The 26,039-nt window shown below is 49.9% G+C and overlaps 1 protein-coding gene across 1 annotated transcript in view; it reads right to left on the minus strand.

Annotated features, from left to right (window-relative positions):
• Positions 1–42: 42 nt before the first annotated feature.
• LOC122733913 (proline-rich receptor-like protein kinase PERK9) overlaps positions 43–26,039 on the minus strand; it is a 40,722-nt gene continuing 14,725 nt past the window's right edge. The window contains exon 4 of the mRNA XM_043974622.1: positions 43–253. Coding sequence (XP_043830557.1) covers positions 211–253 — 43 coding nt within the window. The 3' untranslated portion in view covers positions 43–210. The remainder of the gene's footprint in view (positions 254–26,039) is intronic.

Consider the following 26,039-nt stretch of genomic DNA (forward strand, 5'->3'; position numbering starts at 1 on the left):
CACTGTGTGGCCTCGGGTACAGAGAGGCTTAGCCCACGTGCCTGGTTAAGAGGTCATCAATAACGATTTCGAGCTATAGAGAAGTCTGGATGAATCTTCTTTTGGGAACTCGGCCAGCTAACAGTCACAAGTACTGCGGTGTGTCGAGGTCCGAAGAGGGGGCCGAGCCATGGACAAGGTTGTTCTCTGAGGCAGGTTGGGGGATCCCAGTCACAATCTAGCACACCTGGTGTCTCCGCCGCACTGGGAAAACCTGGTCAAAGAGAGAACAGGCAAGGAGAAAAGACACTAGGGTTAACAAATGAAGGATGGGGTCAGAGAGCGAGCGTGCCCCTGTGGGCCATGCTAGCCCCAGCTCTGAGTGGACCAAGTTGCTCCAAGCTTGGGACTTGGACCATACCTCAAGAGCAGGTGCTTCAGTTGAAGATTGAGGGTGTCCAAGGCCCCGTTTTTCCCAGTTTCAGGTCAAGTTTCAGTCCCATTTCTGAGAGGACTGAGTTGGTCCCAGTCCCTGCTCTAAGTCAAACTCTGAGTTCGAATTCTAAGCAGACCGAGGCTCCCCCAGTCATGGCTGAAATACGCAGAGTTTGAAGATTGAGGGCGTCCAAGGCACTGATTTTCCCAGACCAAGTTCTCAGCAGCCCAGGACTCTTCTCATCCAACTCCTCCTTAGCCCATGGCCACATCTAGTGGACTGAACGCCTGGATGGTTTCCTGAACTCTAACAGCCCAAGACCTCCCATCTCCCTGTACTAGAGCCTCCCCCTCATCACCACCTCCCTTTGCCCGTTCTCCCATGAGGCGTGTATCTCTACACGCATCCATCACTCGTGGTCCCTGCTGTATCATCCCTAACACACAGCATGTCATGATGGCTAATGAAGCAACCCACACCAATGGGACAAGTGCCTGATCATTGATGCCGGGGCGGGGGAGGGGGCACAGAGAGGGTTTCAGCGGCTCACAGTGGGGCTGCTGCCCATCTGCTCCTACCTCCCGGGGGTCCTGCTTCACATACTCATGTCTCCTCTTCACTTTCCTCAGCCTTTCAAATATGCTCCCCCATCTTGGAAAAACTTGCGCTGGGTCCCGCTGGGTCCTCAAGCTACCATCCTCCCTTTCCTCCCTTTCACTGCCAAACTCCTCAGCCTTGTGGTTTAAGCTCACTGCCTCCACTTCCTAACCACCCACTACCTCCTCGATCCCTTACAAACAGGCTTCTGTCCCCACCCACTTGCCACTCCACCGAAGCTTCTCTCTCCAAGGTGACCTCCTTGGGGGTCCTAATCCGCTCATTGAGAGCTAAAAGAGGGCTGGATTATGACTTCAGGTGACATAGCGGGCAGGTCCCAGTTCTACCATTGCTAGCTGTGTGACCTTGGGGAGTCCAAGCCTCCCTTTCTTCAAGGGCAAAATGAAGACAAAAATTCCTGGATCCCAGGGCTCAGAGGAAGTGAGGCTGAGCTGGGACAATACAGAGAGATGGTTCTAGGGATAGCAGGACCAACCCTGGTAACTAACCTAATACACAGTGCTGTGCATGCGCCCAGAGATATTGGTGGAGTTCACTTCAGTCAATTAACTAAGACAATTGACCATGAACAAGATGAAGAAATAGGGGTGGGGGTGCTATAGACACAATTATTCTCATTTTACAAGAGAACTGAAGCACAGAGAACTTAACTGACTTTGCCCACGGTTACATGTCTTGTAAATAACAGGACTGAGACTTAATCCTAGACTGTTTCTCATCTCTATCTCCCTTTCTCCATGATGAGGAAAGAAGGGGAGAAGCCATCTCCCCTCCTCAATACCTCACAAGCCCTCTAGTTCTTCTCCCATACTTCTCTACGGTCTTAGAGAAAGAGACAGCCAAGTGCCTTGCCAATCCCCCTTCCCCCCCTTCCTCCCCATCTCCCCCAGACCCTCACCCCATCAATCATCACACCCACTCCAGTCCCTCATTCCTTCCAACTCTGTTCACATTTCTATCGACGGCATCACCAATCTCCTAGTCATCAAGGTTGGAACTTTCTCCATTCTCTCACCCATACCTCCTCTACCGAACCCGAGTGAAGTAGGGGGCTTGAAGAGAGCAGGGAAGACCAGGAACAGCAGCTGTGGGAAGCTGTGGCCAGTCAAGCCGAGAAGAATGAGAGGATTGGCTGGTGGCAGTGGCAACCCGGTTGAGGTTAAAGAGTATGACTCTATGGCGTGCGTCCCCCCTTCAGCACCGTCTCATGACTTGGCGACTCAGAAGTAGGAGTGGAGAAGTTGGGTGTTGAGGCTAAGCCAGGATTGAGAATTAGCAGGGTGGGAACAGCAGAAGTTGGAGGGGGTGAGCGAATTCTAGCTAGAGCTGGAAGGGACTTCCAGGGCCAGTTTCTACATTTTATTGAAGGGGAAACTGAGGTCCAGGGAGGGGGGGAGGGAGATGGTCAAGGTCACACAGGTAGTAAGCATGTTCATTCTGCAGCATCATACAGACTAGTCCCTTGCTGTCCTCCTTCCTTAAAATTCCACCCAAGGCAACATGCTGGGCTCTTGGGATGAGGGGAGGTCCCAGCTAATACAAAGGAATATTTAATCTGCAAGTGCTGTCAGGAATTTCAGGGCCCCTTGTACTCGGCAGCTCCATCTAATTGATGACCCTTACTGACATTAAGGACTGTTTCCTGTCCCTGATGCGTACTATTTGTATGACCTTGGACAAGTCACTTGACCTTTAAAAATCCCCATCTCCCCGTCTGTCAGACGAGGGAGGGTTGCATTAGATGGATGGCTTTGAGGTTCCTTTCATGTCTAGATCTAGGGTCCAGTAGCCAGAAACTAGAAAGGAGCCAAAGGGGTTAATAACACAGCCGATTTCCACAAGTGAAATAAAACAGCTGCCAACTCCAGGCTTGGGGAGGAGAGGGAGAGGGAGCAGCTGGCACCGGGGCTGGCTAGCCAGAATTGCCCCTTCATGGGTGAGGAGAGATGAGCAGAGTCTCCCTTCCTCCCCAGTCCCGCCCCCCAGCCCTGACCCCCAGTGACTGAGGGGCTCCTGGATCAACTTGTCCCCCCCACCCCCTTCAGTGACTTCCTCCTTGTCTGGCCTCCTTCGCCTGTCCTTTGGAACGCCACAAGCCGACCCCCGCCCAGCGCTCCAGTCTTCTCTCCCCCTGTCTCCCCCCCCCCCCCCCGCCCTCCAGGCAGATTCAGCTCCAGGCAGGTTAGGCTGTTCCTGAAAACACACCAGGCTCCGGCCGGGAACCTTTGCTCTCTGTCTTCTACCTGTTCCACTTCAACTGGTCCTCCAAGCATTAGCGACTCAGGTCCCACCTCAGCCACGAAGCATTCCCTACCCACCCACCCGGGCCCACAGCCAAGGGGCCATTTTGAACCAAGTGTCTGCTCAGCTTACCATTCAAGGCCCTCCCCAGTCTGACCCCACCCACCCTCTCTGCTCCATATACATGATGGGCTCACTCCTGCCTCCGAGCCTTTGCTGGGTCCCCTTCCTCTCCTTACAGTACTCTCCTGCTTCCTCCCTACCTAACCTAATGCTCCCTGTCCTCAAGACTTCCCCATGGGAGAAGCAATCCCCAAGCACTGCTCTCATCACTCCCTTCCTTACTCCCCACTCCTCAGGTCTTTATTCTCAGAGAATAATGTGACAGGTGCTCCCTCCTAGCCTTGGGGGACTCTTCTCTCCCCCCCCACCTCTAGACCTGGGGGCGGGGGCCATGACTTCTATATAGCAGTCCTCAAGGATATGGATTTGTTGACTGAATGTCTAAGCCCTGGAAAGGGAAGCAGTGGGAATGAGCCTTGTCTCTGCGTCCTCCTGGCTGAAGGGAGGGAGCAGTTGGGAAAATTATCCAGATAATTGCCCTTTTCTCCAATGGGCGTCATTCCCGTTAAGCCAACCTGCTGTATGCACATCTACAGCTACTGGGCAGATCCAGCAAGGGCTGGTGACTTGTTCTAGGAAAGGTTCCTCGCGTCCCCAAGGATTCACCCTGGGGATTCCTTTAAATAACCAGCCACGCTGCACCCCCACTTGCCACACACTTACAATAGGGTTTAGTTCCTAAGGCCACAAGCCCCTCAAGATGGATGCAGCGGAAAGAACAAAACAGAGTCGGGCGAGAAGCAAGGGCTCCGCCCCCCGCCTCCCGCCTCCCGCACCCACCTCTCCCTGTGCACACAGGTATACCTACTTGCCCCTAGCCACATTTCTATGCACGCTCATGCCAGCATGCTCATGCCAGCATGCTCATGCCTACACACACATGCTGACGTTTACACACACACACACACACACACACACACACACACACACACACACACTTGCCTGCACCCATGCCCACACATAAATCTGGGCGTTCACACGTTGTTCACATACAGAATCCATAGCACACGAACACACACAAACTCCTCCCCAGCACCCATCGGATGGCTGCTCCTCCCTGCTCTGACCCTCCTCTCTCCCAGAGCTGGACTGGGGGAGGGGATGGGAAAGGAGGGGAGGGCATGGGAGGGGATGGGAGGGGATGGGAGGGGCGGCTCCAAGGATTTCTAGGGTGAGTGCACTGAGACCGCCGGGGCAGGTGTTCAGGACGGCCCAGGGGACAGAGCCAAGTGTACAGTGGGTCCCCCCATGCCGGAGCCTGTCACCTCCCACAGGCTTCCAGCTATCCTTCAGCTGTCTCTGGGGTCCGTCCTGATTTTCAGGGGCTGCTGGTGCCCGAATGAATGGCCAGCTCATGACCTTGGCCACGAGTCTTTTGCCCTGTGCGCTTCAGTCACCCCGGCCCCGGCGCCCTCCTCACCACCCTCCCCCGCCAGACGCACCTTTGTGCCCACCCGGTAGGGAAGGGGATGGTTCCAAGGACAAGGCCTGCATTCAGCCCAGGAGGGCGGGGAGCCGGGGGGAGGGAGCTGAGGCTGAGCACGGCCTCATTAATATTTCAGAGGCACAGCCACTGCAGCTCCAGGGCCCTCACTACTCTGCCACTTGTGCTAGCGGAGGGAGGCGGATGGGGGGAAAATAGAAAGGGAAAAAAGAAAGATAGATTTAAAGAGACAGACCTTCTCCCAACCCCCCACTCCGCCCCCCTCCCTTCTCCTCATGGGCACATGCCTGCAAATGCCAAATGGCTCCCTCTGTGGGGACAGGGCAGCAACAGCTGCAGCCACTGACCCCTTCCCCCAGCCCCCGCCAGCGACAGGCAGGGGGCTCTGAAGCCCCCCCCCCCACTAGCCCTGAACTGCAGCTCAGTCACCTTTTGGCGGAGGACATCCCTGAGCACACACCTTCCCATGGTCAGTGGCCTCAGAGACTCAAGGAGTGAGTCGCCCAGTAGAGTCAGACACAGATTCTAGACTCAAAGAATCATGGGATTATGGAGTCATTGAATTCCGGAGCGGCAAGGGGCCCCGAAGAGACCAACTGGTGCAGGCACCAGCCTTCAGGGAGGCCAAGGTTTAGACCAGGGAGACAGGTGGTCACTTCTTTAAAGAACAACCATCAACAAAAACAATCTCTCAGAAACAGGGGTCAAAATCTCCACCCAAAGCCTCAGCTTTGATCAAGGCAGAACCAAGAATTCAATAACAAATAAGTGGGAAAAACGCCAGTCTAATAATTATCAGCTGTGGGAGACTATGAGTCACTCCCCTCCCCTCCCCTTCCCTCCTCTCTTCTCCTCTCCTCTCCTCTCCCCCCTCCCCTCTCCTCTCCTCCTCTCTGAGCCTCAGTTTTCTTATCTGTAAGGTGGGGAGAACAAAGTACTTATACTACATGGGTTTCATGAGACATTGGGAGGGCAGTGTTACACAAACTCAAGCACAGAGACTCTGAGACCTCCCTCAGTTGTCCATCTAATCCTCCATGATCATCCAGCACACAATGCGGAGAGGGGAAGGGTTTGAACCCAGGGTCCCCAGATAAAGGATCCAAGCACTTGGATGGGACCCCCCCACATCTCCGTGTTCATTCACCTCTAACAGAGAGTTAGCATTGCCTTCAGTTTCTTAAGGGCACAGTTCTGAGAAGGGCCTCTGAGGTTTCCCTTGGCTTCCAGAGGGGTCCAAAGACACCATAAAAGTTCAAAAGGCTTTCGCAATATTCCACCCCGATCCCCAAACCTCTTGTTTTCTCAGCCAGCCACATGAGAGGCTCTCACTGTGGTTCTCAGGAGCCTCTGCTAGTTATAAGTAGAAATCTAGACAGAAACCCCGCCCTTTCTGCCCCTCTACCTAATCATCTTGGATTCTAACGGTTCTTTCCTAGACCTGTATGTATGCAAAGTGCTTTGGAAGCTTTCAGTTGGCATTATTATTATTATGACTTGGCAGAGGTGCCCCCGATGCTCTGCCCTTTGCGTCTGTTTCTCCATCCTGCCAGTGTAGACCCTTGCTCCCTTTAGGGATGCTGCTATCCCATCTAACCTCTCCCACTTCTCCCTCTCTCACTCTGCTCCTCTGGGGGTGGGGTGGAGGGTACATTTGGATGGAAGCAAAGGCCTACCTACTATTCAAACGGCCCTAGTCCAGATTCCCTCCCTCCATTCCCCCTCCCCCACTCCTGATGACCAGCCCCAGCCAGGTGGCCTCTGGGAAGCCATAGTTCAGAGATGGAAAAAAATCATTTGTAAAATATGAACTAGAGGTTCCTAGAGCTACAGAGGCCAATACCTTCATTTGACAGAAGAGGCTCAGACAGAAGTGAGTTGCCCAGAGTCACACAGTTAGTAAGTACCAGGGGTGAGATCTGACCACAGGCCCTTTGCCTTCAGAGTCTGTACCGTATCTCCCTCCCCTTCATTCTGACCGCATGTCCAGCCACCACTGATCTCCCAGAGTCCAAAAATGGCAAGATGACCACAATGCAAGGGGCACTAAGATGGCCCCTCTGTTGTATTTCTCTGAACAAAGTTTCCAGAGTTTCCTAGGATCTTCTAGGCTCCAGCTCTATCTTTAATCAAGACAAAGCACTAGGAGAGAGGGTCCTCCTGGGGTAAAGATCTCCAGCCCCCCACCCCAAATCTCATCCTTTCAAAAAAGAACTGAATTCTGGATGGGTTCCTAAGCCACAGTACCAATTGGGAATTCCCCATCTGCCCCCATTTGCCCCCTGCCTTTATTTTCCTGCCCCCCCCTTAAAAAAAGCAAACCAAACCAAACCAGAGACCTCCTTTCCCACTGGGGGAAGAAACAACCCATCACATCCATTGCCAATCACGCCACATTGCTTCTCTGAAGCCCTCTGGGCCCAGGCCTGGCCTTGGAAGTGGGACTGAGCAGGCAGGGAGGTGAGGTGGAGCCTGACTGGGGAGCCAGCACGGGAGGCTGGAGCACTTAGTGAAGCCACAGTGGAGCAAGTCAGCTGAAGACCTCCTTAGTTATCACCTCTGGAAGCTGCCCCCTCCCTCCCAGCACATGCCCATCCCACCTCATGGGAGCTCTGAACCACTTAAGAATCTGAGCTCCAAGTGTCGCCTTGGTCACATGCTATCCTCCATCAGACTAGGAGCTCCCGGCAGAACCAAGGACAACACCTGGTTCTCCTCTTGCTCCTATCTCCCCCATAAAACACAGCCCAGCCGGCGGGGCCTGGCATACAATATTTATAACTTACAGTGTAAAAGACTGCCATTGGCTATATCCAACCAGGCACCCAACGTGGACATTAAAGCATTAAAGATGCAAATGAGAAGATAAGGACTGTTCTTCAGTCATGTCTGACTATGACCCCATTTGGGGTTTTCTTGGCAGAGATACTGGAGAGGTTTGCCATTTCCTTCTCCGGCTCATTTGATAGATGAAAAAATGAGGCAAACAGGGTGAAGTGACTTGCCCAGGGTCATATAGTGAGTGTCTGAGGTCAGATTTGAACTGAGGAAGATGAGTTTTCCTAATGCCGAGCCCAGTGGATAAAGCACTTAGTTCACAAAGGTTATTGGGAAAGCCAAGTGCACTAGGCAGCACTTCCAAGGCTATGATCAAGTTAAGCTTTAGGTAACTAACTGGATGCCCACCCAGCACATCATTGCTGGCTCTCTTTCCCCCTACCCCCTTCCTATTGACTGCTTCCTCTGGGGTTGGCAAGCCTAGGACCAAACAAAAACAGGGAGAAGGCAGGACACAGCTCTGGGCTCTAGTTTGCTGACCCCCCTGCTGAGAAGAAGAAGACAGAGATAGACTGAATCTGCCATCTTTGGAGAGCTTATCCCTTGGGCTGGGGAGGCTAGTCATACATGCAAGAAACACTCTTCCCTAAAACCACAAGACTCCCTCCTGTCTTCGGTGTCCTTCTTAGCCTCCTCTTCTTAGAAGCCCTCACTTCTTTTAAGGTTCAGAGGAGTGACCTCGGGCAAATCACTTCCCCTCCCTGGACCTCAGTTTTCCCACTAGAGGACTGAACTCGATCCTCTTATGATCCTCAGATTGCTGGAGATTTGTGCAAGGTGGATCCCGGGAAGATTTTAAGCGCTCTAAGGGCAGGGATCATTTCTAATAGTTGGCTTTGTAGCCTCAATGCCCAGAATGGACTTTTGCACACAACAGATCTTATTAAATATTTGTGAAATTGGTTCGAATCTGAGGACAATGAATAATTGAATGACAATCTTTCCTCTAATAACCATTTCCTAAGTGCCTTGTACAAAGCATGGTGTGGGGGGTTAGGGAAGCCCTGGGGATAAACAAGATGGCAGTTCCTACCCTAAGATCCTGTCATCTTACAGGTAACTGAGAGATGCACGCAAATGGAATACAAGTTGTATGCTGGATGCCCAAGACTGCCCCTCCCTCAGCTATTACATTTGATGAAGTTTACTGGGCCTGACCAACCTCATGCTCACCAATCTGTGGCCTCTCCTTCCCTCAAGTTTCCTCCTCCAAGTCTGATCTGACAAATCCTTCCCCATCTCCAGCCGCTCCTTCTGGACTCCCAGATAGGAGGACATTAGCTGCCCTCATCAATGAGTGGGTCCATGAGGCCAAAGTTAAGGCCTTGACTCACTGATCTCCTACCCCAGACAGACCTGTCCTGATCCCAGGCTGATTACAGCTTTAGAATGAGCCCTGAGCTCAGCTCTGGTTGAGCTCTGACCCCAGCACTAGACTGAGCCTTCCTTCTAAGGACACACCCTTGATAGGTAAGAGAGGCTTAGAGATCTACTGGAGTGACTAATTAGTTTTGGAGGTAGAGATCTGGGTTTGAAGGCTAGTTCTGTTGTTTACTACCTGGGGGACCTTGGATAAGTCATTTGACTTATCTGGGCTTCAGTTTCCTCACCAGCAAGATAAGGGGATTGGATTTCAGTAGTGTCAGCCTCAAATAGAAATGAATCCCTGCAGGGTTCATATTTGAACAGTCAAGTGGATAGAGCACCAGGCCTGTCAGGAAGACTTGAGTTCAAATGTGGGTTCAAGGGGGCAGCTAGGTGGCACAGTGGATAGAGCACCGGAGTCAGGAGGACCTGAGTTCAAATCTGGCCTCAGACACTTAACACGTACTAGCTGTGTGACCTTGGGCAAGTCACTTAACCCCAATTGCCTCACAAAAAAACCACCAAAAATGTGGGCTTAGACACTTTCTAGCTATGTGACCCTGGGCAAGTCACTTCACCCTGCTTGCCTCAGTTTCCTCCTCTGTAAAATGAGCTGGAGAAGGAAATGACAAACCACTCCAGTATCTCTGCCAAGAAAACCCCAAATGGGGCCATAGAGAATTGGACAAGACAAAACAACAGAAGGTTTCATATTGACTTAGAATACCACAAATGAACATTCTCTATGTTGTATTGCATTTTCACTTATTTTTATTAAGCATCTCCCAATTACATTTGAATCTGGTTCTCCTTACTTGAGAGTTTTGCTTGTGGGACCTTGAGTCTGACATCTCCCAAATGTCTTTTAGGTCTGAATCCTATGAACTCAAGTTTATAACTTGAGGGATGACCAGGGGCATGTGTGGGGATGGTTCAGCACTACCTCAATTCTCACTGTTGGAGACACCGCTCAGAGTCCAAGTGCTGCTTAAGAAGCAGGCTGGTGGAAACCCTCATCTGCAATATCAGAAGAACTCAGACTGAGGGCTAGAAGGGCCCTCGGAGGCCATGGAGTCCCATCCCCTCATTTTACGGAGGAGGAAACTGAGGCTCAGGGAGGGGAAGAGATGTGCCCAAAGTCACACAGAGGATCCCAGAGCTAGAGCTGCAAAGGGGGATCTCTGAGACCATTGAATCCACCCCCCCCCTCATTCATAAGGCACAGGAAGGGAAGTGACTTGCCCAAGAATTCATATAGCTAAGTATCTGAGGGCACTAAGATTGAACCTAGTACTTGGCACTTTAGTAAATATTTGGTGAGTGAATGAATGAATGAATGAATGAATACTTTGGGTCAGATATTCACTCTGAGCTCTAGGGCATATGAGTTGGGACATGAAAGATGGGTAGGATTTTGACAGGTAGAGATAGATAAGGAATGGGGAGGTCTATAAATTCATCCTGCCTCCCTGTGCAAGGCACTTCCACCGCTCTTATTAGGAGCTCAAGTGGTACTAGAACGGCTAATGTTTGCTTTTCCCAGAGTCACCCATGTTACCTGGACAAAGTCAATGGGAACCTATGGGTTGTGATGTGAGAGGTGGCACAAGGTCCTATACGTTCATGGTAGCTCTTCTAGCAGCATATCACTTTTCTCCAAATCCGCACCAAAGAAATCTTTTTTTGTTTAGGGGCGTGTTAAGTTATTGTCTCCAGAGGGCCCCTCTTTGAATGTACATGTGCTTCCTAAGGTGGGGGCTAGATCTGGCCATTTTCACTTTTGTGTGGCCATTTCTCTCAGATGGGAGAGGAGCAAGGCAAGTTGATAGGGGGAGGATGTTGTTGGGAGTAGGGAGGAGAAGGTTGCGGACCTGGAGTGTTACCTAGATGGGTACCCAGGGCATCTCTGCCATATCAGGGCACTTAGAACATGGAGAACAATGCAAAGAGTCCCGGACTGTCAACCTGTATTCTAGTGCCAGCTTTTTTTTTGGTGGGGCAGCAAGGGTTAAGTGACTTTCTCAGGGTCACACAGATAGTACATATCAGGTGTCAGAGGCCGGATTTGAACTCAGGTCCTACTGAATCCAGGGCCGGTGCTTTATCCACTGCAGCACCACCTAGCTGCCCCCCTACTGCGAGCTTTGACATTAATTCACTCGGTGACCTTGGCTAAGTTCTTTTCGCTCTTAGGTCCTCAGTGTCCCCATCTGTAAAATACTAATAAATGGCCTTTTTGATCACTTTCAAGTTTATTAATTGCTTTGCATACATTATTTTACTTGGACCTCATAATAATGTGGGCAGATACATTTTTCCCCATTTTTCAGATGGAGAAACTGAGGCTGAGTGGTTAAGTAACTTGCCCTGGGTCACACAAGCTTGTATCTGAGGCTGAAGGGAGCTTTTCTTCACTCCAGATCCAAGGCTCAATCTATTTTTCCACGAAGGGGGTCGGTCACTAGATGATCTCTATGTCTCTTATTCTTAGATTCTTTGGTAGACATTTATGATCTCACCTCATATGGAAGTTTCCTCCAGCAGTGCCGATATTAACCCATCCAGAGTGTGGTATGCTGGTAAATGTTTAACAACCGGCTCTCCAAAACCACATGACATTCTTTTAGCTTTAATCTGCATTATTGACATTTTCTCCATTGCTATCTTAGATCTAGACAATCCAAAAAAAAAAAAAAAACCCAACCCATCAATCAAGCCCCGATTTGTAGCATCTGCTGATTTCCAAGGTGTACTGCTCACACTGAAAATTTAATTTAATAATTGGCTCAACAGCCAATATGTGCTGGCCCAGCAGCCCCCTGCAACCAGGCTTTCCTATCCTGTGCATCCTTGTTCAGACTTTCCGGAAGTCTTCACAGAGGACTTACCCAACATGCTTTGGATCTCAATCCATTTTAGAGTACCAGTACAGCCCTAGGTTATCCATTTCTCTCATTGCTTGCCCATGCTCTTTTGTATCACCAATGATTTGCACATAGTAGGTGCTTAATAACTGCCTTGCTTTGCTCCAGGACCTGCCCATCACCTTATCTGATCATCTGATCTCTGGCTATCTTCAGATATCTGCTATTGCCTGCCAGCCCATCTTTCTTCATGAACCTCCTTGATAGAATTTGTGGCCATTCAAAAAAGGTCCCCTGAAAGGAGTGGAGCTGTGAGATGGGTGGGGCTTGAGGTTCCAGAGTTGGGGGGGGCGCTGGAGGGAGATGTTAGAGCCAGTAGAATTGGAGGGGAGCTGAAAAATGGACTCCAGGGATAGGGGATATGGGTTTCTGGAGGAGGGGCACACTCAGGAAAGAACAGGACTAGCCCCCTAGGACTGGGGGCTAGAGAAGGGACCTCTCCCTTTCTTCCTCCCCCACCCCAGTGCCAGGGGAAGACTGGAAAGGCTAGTTGGCAAATGAGACCCTTAGGGAACAGCATATGGAAAAGAGACCCTGGGGAAGAAGGTAGATCTTTGAAGCCAGGATTGGCTTTCCTTTCCTTTCTTTTCTTTCTTTCTTTTTTTGTTTTTTGTGGGACAATGAGGGTTAAGTGACTTGCCCAGGGTCACACAGCTAGTAAGTGTCAAGTGTCTGAGGCCGGATTTGAACTCAGGTCCTCCTGAAACCAGGGCCGGTGCTCTATCCACTACACCATCTAGCTGCCCATGGCCTTACAATTGAAGGGCAATCTGGATGCAAAGACAAAAGGAAGAGATCCAGATGAGCCACACTTAGGAAACTGTCCTTTCAATAATCCCATGCCGCTCCTTGCTTCAAAATCCATTTTTGAAAACACCAATATTCTCCCAGTTGCTATACGACCGTGAGTTACAAAACATTAAACTCTCCAAACCAACCCAAACAAGCATTTGTCAAACACCTTGTATGTGCCAGCCACAGGGGACACAGAGACACGATGACAATGACAACCACCACCACAGCAACAACAATCACCAAGAACTAGGTTGTTCCATGCCCTCAGGGAACCTACCGGGAAGGGCGGGTGGGAGGGAATAACATGTAACCAAAGAGTCAAAACTGAAGATGACCCAAGACAAAATACTCTATGATTCCTCTGAGATCTTATCACTTCCCAGTCTGGCCAAAGACCAAGCCCCAATGCTTTTGCTGGATTTTACTACTGTCTTATCCGAGGCCCTGTAGAGAGAAAGACATTGGCCCTGCTGTCAAGGTATTCACAGTCTAGTTGAAGAGACAGGACTCACACAGAGGAACCAATGAGAGACTAAGATGGGCCGTCAGAAAGCGCTAACAGTACAGTACACAGCAACAGACACATCAGTACATCAAGGAGGTAATAGTCACTATGCTGTTGTCATGGAGGGAGTAGACGGATAAACAACAGGAAAGAGAGAAAGTATAAAGGAAAGACCTTCCAGGCAAGAAAAATGGAATGTGCAAAGGCAGGAATATGCCTGGGGCGTGTGTGTGTGTGTGTGTGTGTGTGTGTGTGTGTGTGAGAGATGCTGGGGAGATCAGCCTCAATGAAGGGAAGGAAGAGCCAGCTTTGTGTAGAGGAGCAGTGTGAGAGAAGGTTGGAAAGGGAGTTCTGACATAGAGCACAGAGGGTCTTCGGTGCCAGGCTAAGGAATCTGGACTTGGTCCACTAGGCAATGGGCAGTCCTTGATGATTCTGGGACAGTAGAGTGACCGAATGAAAGCAGGGCTCCCTGGTCTGCTTGGTAACAAGGAGCAGTATTGATAGGTGCTATACAGGGGACGAGGATTTCCATACCCTACCAGGGCAGTTCATTGGCCTTAAATCTCAACATTGGGCCAGTCTCATTTTCTCATCTGGACTCAGCAGGAGTAAGACCCTGCCATTACCTGCGCAACAACACCTATAGGGATATCTCCCCTTCTGTTTGGGAACCAGTCAGGAGCTGGGTGCTGAGCTCTGCCCGCTCCCTAGTGCTATGCTCCCCAACTCCCCGGCCTCTGGACCCCAGCTCCCTAGCCTTAGCCCTGTGGGGCCCCATCTCCTGCCTGTCTGCCTGCCCTGACCCTGGCTCCTCGGATAGAACTGGCCTCCTTTTCTTCTAGCTCTGGGCCAGGCCTCTCCTGCCCATCCTGCTGCTGCTATGGCTTCTACCACCCCCGCCACTGTCTCTCCCCCCCCCCCCCTCCACAGTGGAGCACTGCTACGCCAGAAGAGAAGGTCAGACTCTCCTTTGTGGCAAGAACCTTGGGGGTTCTCTGTCAGGGATAAGCCCCTAGAGCTGGGGAGGGGGGACATGCAGCATTGAGCAGAGTGAAGCATCTTGGGGGTATGTGTGTCTGTGTGTGTGTGTGTGTGGGGGGGTGATGCAGTGAGAGGGACCAGCAATGAGGAAGCACAATGACACTAATTAGCCAATTACAGCAGAGCTTTTCTGGGAGAAAACTGCATTGCAGCACGGATGGCATGGCTCCCAGAGGCAACAAACACCCCATGTACACGTTTACACGCTCACACCCCCTCACACTCATATACAGCATCTTACGCGCACCCATAGCCATTCACACACAGGCCCCCTTAGACACACACCTAGTCATTTATACCTACAGCAACCCCCCTACCAGATTTACACTTGCAAACTCCCCTTTTTTCACAACAATTGGAAGGGAAAAGTCCCATGGCCCAGGGAACAGCTCATCCCCCAGGTGAGAATATTGAAATGCCTCTTTTTACCCCGCCCCAACCTCATCAGCTCTCTCCTACATCAGTTTCTCCCATCAATTCCTTTCCCACCCTCAGGCCTTGGGGCCTGTTTGTATCATTCTCAGGGAGAGAGGGAAGCATAGATTTGGAAAGCAAGTCACCTTTGGGCTGGAAACTGACCTTCCTTAAGTGTAGCCAGCTCCCGTGGCTGCCTGAGCCCTGCCTCCAACTCCCTTCCCCTCCAATGGATTTAGAGTCAGGAAAAGCTGAGTTCTGATCCTACTTCTGACACTTAGTAGCTTTGTGACCCTGGGCAAGTCATTATCCTGAGAGGCTAGTTTCTCAGCTGTGGTGATCACTTTCCAGCTCCAAATTGAGCATCCTGTCATTTTATGAGGATGGAAACAAGCCATACTGGAGCTAGGTTCTCCTCTGCCCCAGTCTGGGGCCCCACTCAGGTGTCCAGACTTACATGGCCCAGAGTTCCTCCCTTCTGGAAAGAGCAGCAGACACAGAGTCCTAATAACTTCTTGCATTTGAACAAATGTAAATTTCAAATGCAATGATTTCAAAGTGCTGGCTGTGTTTTCTTTGTTTTAAATAGGCAGATCATTTTATTGCAATCGATTTCATTACAAAAGTTAATGAACTTAATATAAATGGCAATTGAAAAAGGAAGGAAGGAAGTAATGGAGGGAGAGAGGAAAGAAGGAAGGAAGGAGGGATGGAAGAGAGAGAGGGAGGGGGGTAGGGAGGGAGGGAGGAAGAGAGGAAAGGAGGGAGAAAGGGAGGGAGGGAGGAAGGAAGGAAGGAAAAGAAATTGAAGAGAATTTTGTGTGGTATTGATTTGTGCCTTTGGTGTCAGGAAATGCCCAAGGACCCCTGATCAGAATAATGTGTTTTGTTTTATTTTTTATTTATTTTTAATTAATTTTTTTAGGGAGGCAATTGGGGTTAAGTGACTTGCCCAGGGTCACACAGCTAGTAAGTGTTAAGTGTCTGAGCCCGGATTTGAACTCAGGTCCTCCTGAATCCAGGGCCGGTGCTCTATTCACTGCGCCACCTAGCTGCCCCCAGAATAATGTTTTTAAATACATGAAATAAAATCCATGGGATTGCAAAGGAAATAAATTATATTGAAATATAATTATCAAAGCATTTTCTTAAACTTCTCGGACCCCAGGTTAAGAAGCCCTACCTTAGAACTCTGAAGACTTCCTTGCAAGGAAAAAGATAAGGATGAATCTCTTGACGTTGGGGGCAGGAGGCCAATATGGCCCCTTCAGAAAGGAAGGAGAGAACCAAAGAACAGAGAGACCAGAAGGGTCCTTCACGGTCATATAATCAAATCCTCTCATTTTACAGAGCAGGAAACCAAGGTCCAGAGAGGGGAAGGGACTTGCCCAAGGTCACACATAGGACTCAAAATCTAGAGCTGGAAGGGCCCTTAGAGGCCAGCTAGTCCAACCCTGTCATTTTACAGAGGGGAAAACTGAGGTTCAGAGAGGGGAAGGGATCTAATCAGGGGCCCACAGTCAATGACAGAGCTAGGGCCAGATCCCAGGTCACCTGATTCTCAGTCTAGAGCTGTTCCATTGCCCCATGGTCTCCCATTTTGCTCAGATTCTGAGCCTAACTAAGTCAGAGTGGCCCAGGTCCACTCAGCCTCCAGAGGCTAATTAAATGAATGTGAGGCAGATGGACCAGTGGTTCCTATCAACACAGGCCAAGGGGACCCACTCCTCCTCTATGTATGTGGTAGGACTAGAAGGGAAGGAGACAGGCTTGGCAGCCAAGGGGGCCCTTGAATGAGTGCACAATGATTCTAATGAGGCCACCCCAGATCAGACTCCTCTCCAGGAATGGCCTTCAGCACCAACAGCACATTCTTTCCAAAGGCCTTGAGTGGGACAGCTCTGACAGGGGAAGGGATTTTGGAAAACAACTCAAAGTGGGCGTGAGGCAAGAGTGGGGGTGGGCAGGACATCAGGCTGGTGAGTAAGGACCAACATGGGACCCTAACAGGCCTCAGGAAGGCCCGGACAGGCAGTTGGGGATGAATGTACCAACTTCCCATAGTACAGCTGGGCTGAAGGGGTTGGAGGGGGCTGACTCCCTGGAGGTTAGGAAGGAGAGCCAGGGAATGAATGTCCCTGGCCCTTCAATGCACAGTCGAGAGAGAGAAAATCTCTCTAGATGGGAAGAGTGGTCATCGAGTTCTTTTGGAAGGACTGAAAGTCTTATCTTTGGAGGTCATGTGGGTGTTGGGGGCCAGAGCTATTAGCAGATGTGTGGGATAATGAGGCATTTTGGAATGTGGTCCACCTCATTACTCTGGGATTCTTGAGTTGGGGGTCAAAGACTGGGCAAGCAAGGCCTTTTAGTATTTGGGGGTGGTGTGCACAAACTTGAAGAGTAAAAGGAAGGCAGAAATCAGATGTAGAGGAGATAGTCCACTTGGGAAAACAGGCTTCTTCAGTCCTTCAAATCACTCGCTCACTCAACTCAATCAACATTTATTAAGCACCTATTACATGCCAGACACTGTGCTAAGTGCTTGTCAACAAATCTAGACCTCATGAGGCCAGGGAGTCCACAAGAATTTGATTAAGCACCCACTCTGTACCAAGCACTGTCCACAGAACTGGCTAGACAAAGACAAAGCATGGGCCCTGCCTCCAATGGGCTCACTTTCTCATGAGGGGGATACCCTGGAAATAACCATGGGCGCACAGATAGACAGTGGCACTGGGGAATGGAGAGGGTACAAGGAAGACCTGGGTTCCAATTCCAATTCAAACATTCACTAAGTGGGCAAGTCTCTAGGCTCTCTGAGCCTCATTCCCCCCTCCCCACCCCGTAAAAGAAGGGGGTTGGACAGATGGTCCCTGAGGTCCTCCTTTACAGCCTGAGCTCTAGGTTCCTATGTATGACCTTGGTCGAGTCCTTTCACCTTCCTGAGCCTCCTATTCTTTTTCTGTCAAATGAGAGCAGGGGTGTTCTGGTAAACAACTAGCCACCCCCTTTCCTCTGCACAGCTGGACATACTCAGAAGCTGAATCTGCATTATTAATATTTTCACCCTCACTTTCTTAAGTCTAGACAATAAGCAAAACAATCAATCAAATCCCGACTTGTAGAGTTTGCTGAGGTGTGAACGCTCACACTGAAAATTGACCAATTTGAGTTGGCTCCAGCACAGCCCTGGAAGACGGGGCTGGCCTAGCCGGCTGAGCTCTAGAGTTCTGTTCCTGTGCAGCACCTTGGGTGGGTCACTTCCCTTCCAGTGCACAGAGCTGGAGTTCAAATCCAGCCCAGACACTTCCTAGTTGTGCAACTCTGGGCAAGTTGCTTCACCTCTGCCTCAGTTTCCTTAAGTATAAAATGGGTATCATAATGGCATCTCCCTCCCAGGGTTGTTGTGAGGATCAAATGAAATAATATTTGTAAAGAGCTTAGCACAGTACCTAGCACATAGTAGGTGCAATAAAAATCAAGTTATTGTTATTGTTGTTAATGTTATTGTTGTTGTTGTTAGTGCTCTTATTGGTATTGTTATTGTTATTATTATTCCCTTCCCTGGACCTGTTTCTTAGGCTTGATGGTCTCTGAGATCCCTCCCATCTCTAAAGTTAGGAGCCTATGAACTGAGTCATTGCAAAATTCTCCTTCTCTATTAACTTAAGTTGCGTGGGGGAAAGCACACACATAAGACACAGCCAGGGAAAGGGCACAGAGAATTCACCTTTGGGCCACGAGGGCAGGAGTGGGTCCGGCATGAGGATACAGTGGAGTCTTGCTCGCCTTCTGTGCTTTAGGCACAAGCAATTTGCTCCTCAGAATCTTGGAGCCTGGCAAGTCACTTTTGACCTTTGTCATCTCAGGTTTGAGCTGGGATAACAGCTGTGGCCCGTGGCACGCCTGGCTCCACCTACTGTAACAGTAATAGGTGGTGTCCGGCTTCCCATGCACCGACTACATTGGAGAGGGGTCACAGGGCTGCCATCCTGCAAGGGATGCTGGGGGAGGGAGATAGATAGGAGTGGCAGCCTACAGTCAGACGCTGGGCACTTCCTAAGTGCCCACTATATGCCAGCCAATCTGCTGAGGGCCAGTCTGTGTACTTGGCACCTACCGGGTCCCCAAATCGCCCCAAAAACATGGTTACCCCATGAGCCTAGGTTATTTCTGTTTCCCTGGAACCCCCAAAACCATTTCCAAAAACAACAAAAAATTAACCAAGAACTTTAACAATTCCACCAAAGCCCCTTGGCTGAGCCCCTGAAGCCCTGTAGTCCTTGAAGTTCAAGGCAAAGCTAGACAGTGTCCTTATGACTTATGGCCCTGCAGGTGATAAAACAGAGAGCGTCAACAAGCTTTCCAACTGGGAAAGGAAGAGCGGCCGGGACCAAAGAGGAAGTGGGAATGTTTGGGTAGAGAGGACACTAGGCCTATGGGCCACGGGTCAGTTCTGAGAGTAGCCCCCCCCCTTCCTGCCCCCTTCACTGGGCATTGAAGTTTACCCTTGAAAAAAGAAAGAAAAAAGGTTTGCTGAGCAAATAAGGGCATAAATAAAAGTTCAGCAAGGGCAGTGGGTTTAAGTACCTAAAGAAACTGGCTGGTTTTGAGTGTCTGCTTATATCCCGATTTCCCATCTGGCCTTTGGTGAATCATCAGCCCTGCCCTGATCTCTATGGGGCCCCTCAAGGCTTCATGCTGGGCCTTTGCCTCTTCTCTCTCTATACACTTGTGAACTCCCTAGGGTTCAGTTAGGGCCTCTATGCAGCTGACTGCCAGATTGATAGACTGAGCCTTAGGGTCTCTCCGGAATTCCAGGCTCACATCAGCCACATTTCACACATAGGCATCTCAAATTCACCACTTCCCAAACAGAACTCATTTTCTTTTCCCTCCATATTCACCCCTCGTCTGAACTTCCCAATTTCTTTTTTTTTCTTTTTTGCGGGGCAATGAGGGTTAAATGACTTGCCCAGGGTCACACAGCTAGTAAATGTCAAGTGTCTGAGGCTGGATTTGAACTCAGGTCCTCCTGAATCTAGGTCCGCTGCTTTATCCACTGCGCCACCTAGCTGCCCCCAAACTTTCCAATTTCCTTTGAGGATATTACCATCCTTCCAGCCACCTGGGTTCAGAACCTAGGGGTCATCCTCAATCTTTTTCTTTCCCTCATCCCACACATCTAATTGGTTGCCAAGTCTTATCAGTTACCTCTGCAATATACCCTTAGTATATTGTATCTTATTATATTATATCATATAATATATCATATCATATTACATTATATTAGTATATTGTATAAGGAAACATCAGTTTCCTCATTTATAACATAGGGCAGCTAGGTGGCGCTGCAGTAGGCATGGAGTCAGGAAGATTCCTCTTCCTGAGTTCAAATCTGGCCTCAGACACTTACAAGCTGTGTGACCCTGGGCAAGTCATTTCACCTTGTTTGCCTCAGTTTCCTAATCTGTCAAATGAGCCAGAGAAAGAAATAGCAAACCAGGGCAGCTAGGTGGCGCTGCAGTGGATAAAGCACCAGCCCTGGATTCAGGAGGACCTGAGTTCAAATCCGGCCTCAGACACTTGACACTTACTAGCTGTGTGACCCTGGGCAAGTCACTTAACCCATAGCCCTGCCAAAAAAAAAAAGAAAAAAAAGAAATAGCAAACCACTCCAGTATCTCTGCCAAGAAAACCCCACCTAGGGTCAGGAAGAATTGGGCACTACTGAAACTACCAAACAAGGCTTGTAAGATGAGGGGCTTGGACCAGATAGTCTCTGGCGGTCCTTCTCACTCTGAGAGCTCTGGCCCTGTTATTCTCTCCACTCCTAGCTCAGTTTCTCCCTCCCCCCCCCACTCCCCATCACCTATTGCCTGGACTATTGCATTAGCCTTCTAATTGGTCTTGCTGCCTCCAGGCTCTCCTCTCTCCAGTCTATCCTCTACCAATCTGCCAAAGTGATCTTGTTAAAGCCCAGGCCTGACCAGGGCACTGTCCTGCTCTACTGACTCCTTACAGCCTGTAGGATCAAACCCAATCTCCTCTGTTTGGCATTTAAAGCCCTTCACACCCTGGCTCTAAATGACTTTTCCCTACTTATTATACATTATTCCCCCTTCCCGAACTATATAGTCCAGCTAAACCGCTCCCTAAGCTCAGCATGCCACCTGCCACCTCTGAGCCTGGAATGTGCTCCCCCCTCCCTCAGCCCTTTAGAATCTCCAGCTTCCTGCTGAGCTCAGCTCAAAAGCCACCTCCTCCATGAGGCCTTTTCTGATCCCCCCAGTTGCAAGTGCCTCCCCTCACCCCAAGTGCCTTCAACTAATCTTGCATGTACTGGGTTTGGGACTTGTGTCTGCCTAGATGCAGACACATTTTCCCAGCCAGAAAACAAACTGCTTGGGGGCTATTCTGGGTTTTATCTTTGTGTGCCCCATGCAAAGACCTCAGTAGACATTGGCTAAATGCTTATGGATAAATTGGTTCTAATCTACTAATTCTAGTGCCTGTTTCCCCTTTCCCTATTTCCATGGCCAGCCTCTTTGTCTACCATCTATGAGGGGTGTCTCTCACATTCTGCAAGAGTTGGGGTCCCAGGAAAAACTGTGTACCATGATTGCTTTGGGCAAGGATGGCATACTGTCCCAACCTTCTGCCCCACCATGGTTCAAAACTTGAAAATAAGAGGAGCAGGGGCAGCCAGGTGGTGCTGCAGTGGATAAAGCACCAGACCTGGATTCAGGAGGACCTGTTCAAATCCAGCCTCAGACACTTGACACTGACTAGCTGTGTGACCCTGGGCAAGTCACTTAACCCTCATTGCCCTGCACCAAAAAAAAAAAAATAAGAGGAGTGCATATCACATATTTACACATATCACATAAGAGGAGCACATATCACATATTTACAGTTTAGAAAGTACTTTCCACACAACACACCTGCGAAATGGTGAGGATGAGGATAATTATACCCTGTCTACAGATGAAGAAACTGAGTTTTAGGCAGGTGAAGTGACTTGCCTGGGGTTACATGGCTAAGTAGGGTTAGAGCACCCACTGACTCAGGAGTAAGAGTTCAAATACTATCTCTGCTGCTTACTACCTGTGCGACCCTGAGGGAGTCACAACTTACACAGGCCTCAATTTTTCATCTGTAAAATGAGGAAGTTGAACTAGCTGGCTTCTGACTCTAAGAGCTGTGATCCTGTGTGACCTTGAGCAATGACCTTCACCTCCATGGGTCTTGGTTTCTTCATGTGTAAAATGACTCGCTGGTTTCTGAGGACCCTTCCCACTTTAGATGTATGATTCCTTGTTTGACCATGGGCAAGTCACTTTCCCTCCATGGGCCTCAATTTCCTTCGTTATAAAAAGAAAATGTTGGATTCGATGTCCCCTTTCAGCTCTCAGTTCTCAGATCCTGTGACTTCATGACAACTGGGGTTTACATGGCATCTATCACTGCAAATCACTTTACATCGTCTTAGAGCTTCACAGGTAGACTGTATGAGGGCTCTTTTACAGATGAGGAAACAGCCTCTTGGAATGGTTGAGTGACTTGCCCAGGGTCTCCCAGTTCAGCAGAGCCTAGACCCCCATCTTCTTGTCTCTGCCTATTAGACTGCCCTACTTCTGGCTGGTCAGAAACCTCCAACACCTTTTGTGTACATGGCATGCACTGGACATTGTCCTAGGGTTTTTTAATTGGGAAAGCCAATTCCACCATTGCTTGTGCTCTTCATTTGGGCAGGAAACTTTTTTTTTTTAAAAAGAGATAGTACCAGAGTCAATTTCAGTCCCCAGCGAAGAGAAAGAATGGGGACAAAAGGTAACTACTGCTGGAATTGGTTCACGGTACACAGAGATGACAAGTTTCCCCTTTGTCCAAATTTGTCTACTCACTCTCTGCTCTTTCTCCCTCACTTGGAAAAACCCTCATGGTGGGGACTGGGTCATAAGGTGGGGACGTTTTGATGAGGGAGGAGGAGGGAGAAAAGGTTGGTTGGGGTATGTCAAGCAGGGCACCTCCTCAGAGCAGGAGTTTCTTCGGATTCCCCAGAGCATTAGCCTTCGAGGGGGAAGGGTCTGAAAGTCTTTTATCAAGTGACCTCCCTTCAACTCCCAGCACCATAACTCAGTTCACTGACCTCAACTCTCAGGACCTTGTGGGTAAAGTGACCTATGACCTATGAGGTCCTATCCCTCCACAGGAAAGCTGCCTGTTTCTCCTTCAGCCTCCCCCCTTCCCGGCTCACCTCCAGCTGCATTCAACGAGAAGAAGAAATGGGAATGGATTAGAAGCAGAAAGCCCGAGATGTCGCCAAACGCGCCCTTGGCACCCTGATGAGGAGATATGGACGAGAAGGGCATGGAAACCAGGGAGTCTCAGCAGAGACAATAAACAGGCAAAATTCAGTTCTAATTTGATTTCTCTCAACTCATCTCACCCATTCCCCTGCCCTTCCCTCTCACACATCCCCTTAACGCCCACCTCATCGCAACTCAACTTAATTCACTTCAAGTTAATCCAATTCAAATCCTTCGTTCGGTTCATCTCTAATTTGATTCCATTTTGTCCTTTTCTCTTTTTTTCAATTTCATTTCTATTTACCGAGCACCTAAGGTGGTGTGTGCCTGGCTCACCGGGAATACAAAAGACCCCGCTTCCACCTGCCCTTAGGGAGTCCCGCCTACGGTGGGGGTGCTAAGCTCATCCACAGGAAACAAAGAACCTGCCGGGACAGTATATGATTAAATGTCAAACTGAATCTAAGCTGGGGCTTAGATACATGGTACAGACTCATGGTCAGGGAGAGATGAGAATAGGCTGGAGTGAGCCCGGCCTGCTTCAGTCAAGTCAACAAGCACCTGCTAAGCGCTGGGGGCGGGGTGGCCTCCCACTTTCCAAGCAGGCTTCCCAGAAGGGTTGGGACATATGAGAATCTCACTCCATGTTCATTAATAGCTCTAAGCCTTTGCTAATGTCAGGCCTCCCCACCTGCAGGACCCCCTGAATGCTCTATACCTATTATAATCCTATCTGCTTAGCTCAGGTCTCGCTTGGTGCCAGAGACATCCCCAGGCACTTCATGAAGCAAAGGGCATCAAAAGCATTCAGATTTCCAAGCCTTTGTCTCACTCTTGGTACCAAGTCTATTTTCCCTTAACAGATCTCAACCCCCTGGTACAGAATCGATCAAATGTAAGTTCCTTGAGAGCAGGGACATTTTCTAGTTTGGATCTCTTCCCACCCCCCCACCCCCTGCCCCACCTCCCATTGCCTAGGGTGCCTGGTCCACAGTGACTACCTAGGAAATGCTTGTTGACTGAATGCTTGAAAGCTGAAAAAGAACTAGACTCTTTGGGGGGTTCCTAAGCTTTCCTTTTGCCCTCCATCACGATGCTCCTTGGCTGGGCTCCTGCTGTCTCCCGTTGGGGAACTATTTTGGCCCAACTGCAAACCCTTCCCCCACCCCAATTGATTTGCACGCACACAAATCGACAAGTCCATTTTAGACACTTCCTGAGACGGTGCTGCAGCTGAAAGTTGGCCCATTCCCTGATGACTGACAGGTCACACACGCCCTTGGTGCAAAGAGGGGCTCTGGGATATGAATGTGGTTCCACCAGGACCCACCGTGTGCCTAGCCTGGGATTCAGCCGCTGCAAACTGGGAAGGAAGATGAGAAAGGGGGAGAAGACCTGGGTCCTCACCCTGGCCCTGGCCCTTTGAGGCAGTGTGCTAGAGGTCAAAGGGAGGAAAGCTAGCTGAGGGCTGGCCTGGACCACGGAGGCTTTGGGAGACCTCCGGGTGTGTGCTGAGCCTTGAAGGACAAGGAGAGCATGGGAACAAAGCTCCAATCTTCTCATTTTACAGAGACCCAAGGAGGGGAAGGGACTCAGCTACCATCACAAAGAGGATCCTCAGGCTAGAGATGGGAGGCCATCTGGTCCAATCTCCTCATTTTAGGGAACAGGAAACTGAGGACCCAAGTGGAAGGGACTTGCCTGAGGTCACAAAGAGGATTGTAATTCTGGAGCAGTAAAGGGGATCCTCAGGGGCCATCTTGGTCAATCTACCCATTCCACAGATGAGAAAACTGAGGCCCACAGAGGGGAAATCACTTGTTCAAGGCCACACCAATAGCAAGTAGCAGAGTTGGGAGTTGAACCCAGGTATTCTGAGAAAAGTCTTCAACGAGCTGGAGCAGAGGGAAGCATCAAGGGAGAAGGTTGGGTCCAGGAAGGAGAATACAGCCTTGACTGAACGTCAAGCTGAGGAGCTTACACTTCATCCTGTGGGCAATGGGGAACCACAGCAGTTGCTGGAGCAAGGGAAGAACATGAGCAAAGCTGTGCATTAGGATAATTCCTCTGGCCACGATGTGAAAGGTCTGTTGTCCGAGGGGATGGAGACATTTTTATCTCAGAGCAACATAGTCCAATGCTGTGTGACCTTGGCCAAGTCCCTTCCCCCTCTCAACCTTCTTCCTTCTCTGTAACTTGGTCGGGTGTGGGGATGTGGCAGGGGTGAGGGGGCTGCGTACACTCACTCATCTTTACGATCCCTTCCTGCCTGAAATCTGGGATTTAAAGGCTCACCTCCTAGAAGGAACCCGATTTGATCTCCACACCTCCCTCCCACAATGACCTCCTCCCACCTGCCAGGGCTCCCAAAGCATCCTTGATGCTTCCTTTGTGAAGAAATGCTCTCCCTAGTCAGATGCAGAGCTCTCTGGGATCAAGGGCCCGCTCTCCTCTTCCCTATCTGTAACTCTCAGGAGATGCTCAGTGAATAGAAGCCATAAATGTGTGAATAAGCAGGAGGCAGGATGTGGTCTAATGGACCGATTCAAGAGCAACAGAAACACCTAATCTCAAAATTGGAAAGGAACTCAGAAGGAACCCACCCAATGCAGGAATCTTTGCTACGGCAACTGACAGGTGGCAACCCAGCCTCTGCTTAAACTCCAGCGACAGGGATCTCACTACCCAGCAAGGTGGCTACTTCATTTGTTGGGTGGATGGGGCTTGGAGAGTTCTTCCTTATATGGAGACGGAATTTCTTTGTAACATTCCCCCTGTCAGTCTGCCTCTGCCCTTTGAGGCCACAGAAAACAATTCTGTTCTCGTTTCCCTATGCTTTTTATTTGGACAGCTTTTGTGATTTCATTGGTATAGAGGACTCCCAGGGAGAAGACTCTCTACCACAGGGAAAATGGCATCTCTTCTGCAATTTAAGAATTTTCTAGAGTTGCTGCAGGGGCACTCTGAAGGGAAGTGACTTTCTTAGGGTCACACAGCCAGT

The sequence above is a fragment of the Dromiciops gliroides genome, chromosome X (assembly GCF_019393635.1).
Source record: "Dromiciops gliroides isolate mDroGli1 chromosome X, mDroGli1.pri, whole genome shotgun sequence".
In the NCBI taxonomy this organism is placed as follows: Eukaryota; Metazoa; Chordata; class Mammalia; order Microbiotheria; family Microbiotheriidae; genus Dromiciops; species Dromiciops gliroides.